This window comes from Plasmodium gaboni, chromosome 9 (assembly GCF_001602025.1).
Source record: "Plasmodium gaboni strain SY75 chromosome 9, whole genome shotgun sequence".
Lineage (NCBI taxonomy): Eukaryota > Apicomplexa > Aconoidasida > Haemosporida > Plasmodiidae > Plasmodium > Plasmodium gaboni.
In genome coordinates, this window is record NC_031489.1 from 994438 (window position 1) to 998928 (window position 4491).

The 4491-nt window shown below is 16.5% G+C and overlaps 1 protein-coding gene across 1 annotated transcript; it reads left to right on the top strand.

The window, feature by feature from the left end:
* Nucleotides 1-1519: 1519 nt before the first annotated feature.
* On the top strand, nt 1520-3727 carry PGSY75_0929300 (hypothetical protein; the record flags this gene model as incomplete). The annotated part of the gene is made up of 1 exon (XM_018785698.1): nt 1520-3727. One exon carries the CDS (start codon nt 1520-1522, stop codon nt 3725-3727), a length of 2208 nt encoding a protein of 735 aa, XP_018642039.1.
* Between the last annotated feature and the right edge of the window lie 764 nt (nt 3728-4491).

A 4491-nucleotide genomic window follows, 5' to 3' on the forward strand; every position in this document is an offset into this window, starting at 1 on the left:
AAAAATAAAAAAAAAAATAAAAAATATTTATATTTTTATTATAAAATTTTTATTAATTTATAAAAAATTTTTTTTTTTTTTTTTTTTTTTTTTTTTTTTTTTTTTTTGTTAATATGTTTTAATTAAAAAAAAAAAAAAAAAAAAAAAAGAAAAGGAAAAGAAAATATAATAAAATAAAATAAAAAGGAATTTTCTTTTTCTTTTTTTTTATAAATAAATAAATATATATAAATATAATATATATATATAAATACAAAATGAATGACATACTTTCAAATCCATTTTGTGATTACAATTTATTGCAGTTAATAATATATATTATATATATATATTTATTTATTTATATTTATTGTTCCATATATAATGTAGTAAAAAATAAAAATAATATATTTTTTTTTTATAATATGAATTGTATATAATATAATATAATAATATATATTTATTTTATCTTTTGTAATTTTTTTTTTTTTTTCCTTCTACATTATAATAAGTAGTATTATATATATATATATATATATAATTCATTATTCTCATTAGTATGTTGTATATGATAAATAGTTTGTATTTTTTATTTTTTATTTATTATTTTTTTTTTTTTTTTATTAATTAATTAAACCCAATTATATAATAATATTTATGTAATATTAAAAAAGATTAATTAAAAGAAGCAAAAACACCTTTTTAAATATATCTTTAACGAGAAGAAGCATTAAAAATGCTATCAAATTATTAATACATAAATATGTATATATATATATATATATAATGATGAAAACCATTGATCATTATATTTATTAATTGCTTAACTTAATAGAAAATATCAGTTTTGTATTCAATCCTTTTTTGTAGTCAATGTTATGATAGAGCACATATATTTAATTATTTATTTAATAATATAAAAAATATATGTTTTATATTATTTTACCCTACTTTATTATATATATATATATGAGAAATTAATTTGAACTGAGAATTATGGTTTTATACATGTAATATATTAATTGTCATTCGATGATATTATTATGTTATTATTTATTTTTTTATTTTTTGGTATTTTATTTCTTGTATTTTAAAATTGGCTTGTTTGTTCATATTTTTACCTGAACAAATTCTAGCTATTTTGTTGATTATTTTAATTTTTTTTTTATGAATGTTAATATTTTTTTTATAAATGTTAATATTTTTTTTATAAATGTTAATATTTTTTTTATGAATGTTAATATTTTTTTTATGAATGTTAATATTTTTTTTATGAATGTTAAAATTTTTTTTTTTTTGTGTGTGTGTGTGCGTGTGAACATATAGAATGACTGTAATTTTTATAAAATAAATATATGTTTAAAAATTGTTGATATAAAATTTATAGAATAAATGTGCGCTTTATAAAATAGCTAGATATATTTATTCATGGTTTTGGAAAAACAACTATGAACAAAAAATATAAATATAAAAATATATATAAATAAATATATATATAAAAATATATATATATATTTTGTTGAGATATTGTTTTGAAGGGATGAAAAAACTCCAGGAAATAATACGTGAATTTATAAATTTAAGGAGTAGAGTAAGAAGAAGGTATAAGAAAAAAAAAGAGAATGAAAAAAATTGTGATTCCATTTACTCAAATGAAAAAAATTGTGATTCCGTTTACTCAAATGAAGAAACCTATTATTATGAAAAGAGAAACTTGTATAATTTATATAAAATAATAAAATGCTATTACTATCTACTGACTCGTAGTATTAAACATGAAAAGTGGAAAAGAATATATAAAGAGGAAAAGAAACATAAAAGAGATAAGAAAAAGTGTAATAATAGGAAAACCTTTATAGTAGAAGAAGAAAAGAAAATCCTCCTAAAAAAAAGAATACAAAAAGAATATGTCCATAAAATAAAAAATTATATTATAATGAATCGAAATATCCATGCTTTCAAATTTTTATTGGAAGAATATGTTTATATGAACAAATATAATGATTTCATTAATGGGGAAAAAATAGAAATAAAAATAAAAAAAAAAAGACGACAAAAACAAAAGAAAAGAAAAAGAAATATACGAATTAGTATGGATAAAAATGTCCTATTTAATAAATTCATTTCTTATATAATACAATTTATATATAATATATTAGAAAGGAATAATATAACAAATAATATCTGTTCAAATAATATAACAAATAATATCTGTTCAAATAATATATCATACAATATGTGTTCAAATAATATGACAAATAATATGTGTTCAAATAATAATTTTTCTTCTTTTTTTCAAAAGATGCAAATGAATAAGTATGAACTGTCAAATGATGGAAATAATATGAATAATTCAAATAAATTAAGCATCATAAATAATAAAAAAAAAAAAAAAGTAAAATATCTATTATATAAAAATAATAACCATATGCTTTATAACGATTTGAATTCACCATATTATTATAATTCATTCATATTAAAAACTATTGATTCAAATTTGTTGTATGTAATTGACAATGATTTTGATTTAATGAAGATTTTATTTTTTTTTCAAGTACCTCATTTGTTTATTATGTACATGTATATTATAACATGTAATAAGAATAATAACCTTTGTAATTATTACGATAATATTTATCATAAAATATATATGTCTCTTTTATTAAAAATAATGAACGAATTTTATTCCTCATTTATATTAACATATAATGAATTAGTATCGAATAAAAAATTAATTATCCTTTTTAAAATCTTTTCCAATATTTTAAAAAAAAATCATATATTGTTATTTAAATGGTTACGTTGTTATAAACCAATTTATAAGTTGAATGAACGTGATAAAAAAAACAAGAAAGAAAATGAGCCTATTGATAATAACATACAACATTATATCAAACGTGTTGATAAAAAGGATGTTTTTTTTTTTTCGCATCGTTTGGAAGGTACTACATATCCTTCAGATATCAAAAAGATTAAAGAACATGAAAAGACAAAACAAGAAGATGTTTCAAAGAAATATATTTCACAAGGTACATATTTAGTTGATTATGAATATGAAGAAAGAGAAAGTGTATCGAATGATGATAGAAATAAATTAAACAAGGTTAAAAATGAAAAAGGAGATAAATATAAAATTAAGTGTAGAAAAGAAATGGAGGGGTTTAATTTATTGCTACGTAAAAAAGATGAAATAAAATTTGCATTTTTAAATGGTGGTTCTTTTTTATATGGAAACTTATTTAATTATTTTAAAGGAAATGAGGAAAAAAAAAAAGAAATTGAAAGTACAACATGTGATGATAGTAATACGTGTCATTATGAAAGTATGTGTGATAAAGATAATGATGAAGATAATGATAAAGATAATGACAGTGACATTCATAGTAACCATAATAGTAACTATTATTATAATAATTACAATTATAATGGTGATGACTCTTTTTATCATCACTATGTTAAAGGTGAGAATGAAATTGACTGCATTAATTTTACTGTAAATGTTATAAATAATCAAGAGGATAATATACGTTTTTATAAAAGTTATATAAAAGAGCATATTGACAGTATGTTCTTAAGTAAATATAATTTGAAGGTATCAAAAAAATTCGGAAGCACCTTAAATGATGAGTCGAAGAAAAAAAAGAAACGAACAGAAGACAAGAATAATACAGGAATTAATAATACATCTATATTTGATAATTATAAGGAACTTGTTCAAAATTTTTTTTTAGTCAAGAAGGTTTTTTAAACAAAAATAAATAAAAATATGTATGTATGTGAATATGTATATGTATATATATATGTGTGTATATATATATATATATGTATGTATATTTGCATATTTGTATATGTTTATATATAATTTGTTAGTTTTTTTAACTCGAAAGAAAAAAGAGAAAAGAAAGAAAAAAAAAAAAAAAAAAAAAAAGAAAGTAAGAAAGAAAGAAAGAAAGAAAGAAAGAATGTTCCATTTATATGTTAATTTGTTTTAGAATGTTATATATAAATAATTTTATTTGTATTATTTTTTTATCTTTTTTTTTTTTTTTATTTATTTTATTATTTTATTTTTTTTTTTAATTCTGCAAGCATTTTAATGCTTAAATTTTTATTATTTTATTTATTTTTTTTTAAAGAAATATGTAAATATTTTATTACACTTATGTATATAATATACATATAATTTGTATGTTATATGATAATATTTTTCTAACTATGTATATAATATAATATTGTAAATTTATTATTCATATATTTATTTAATTTTTTTCGGTGCTCTCATCCAAGTTTTGACAAATTGAACTAATCAGTTACAAAAAAAAAAAAAAAAAAAAAAAAAAAAAAAAAAAAAAAAAAAAAAAAATTATAAATTTAAAAATAATATTAAAATTTAAAATATTTTTTTTTTTTTTTTTTTTTTTTTTTTTTTTTTTTTTTTTTTTTTTTTTTTTTTTTTTTTTTTTTTTTTTTTTTTTTTTTTTTTTTTTTTTTTTTTTTTTTTTTTTTTTTATT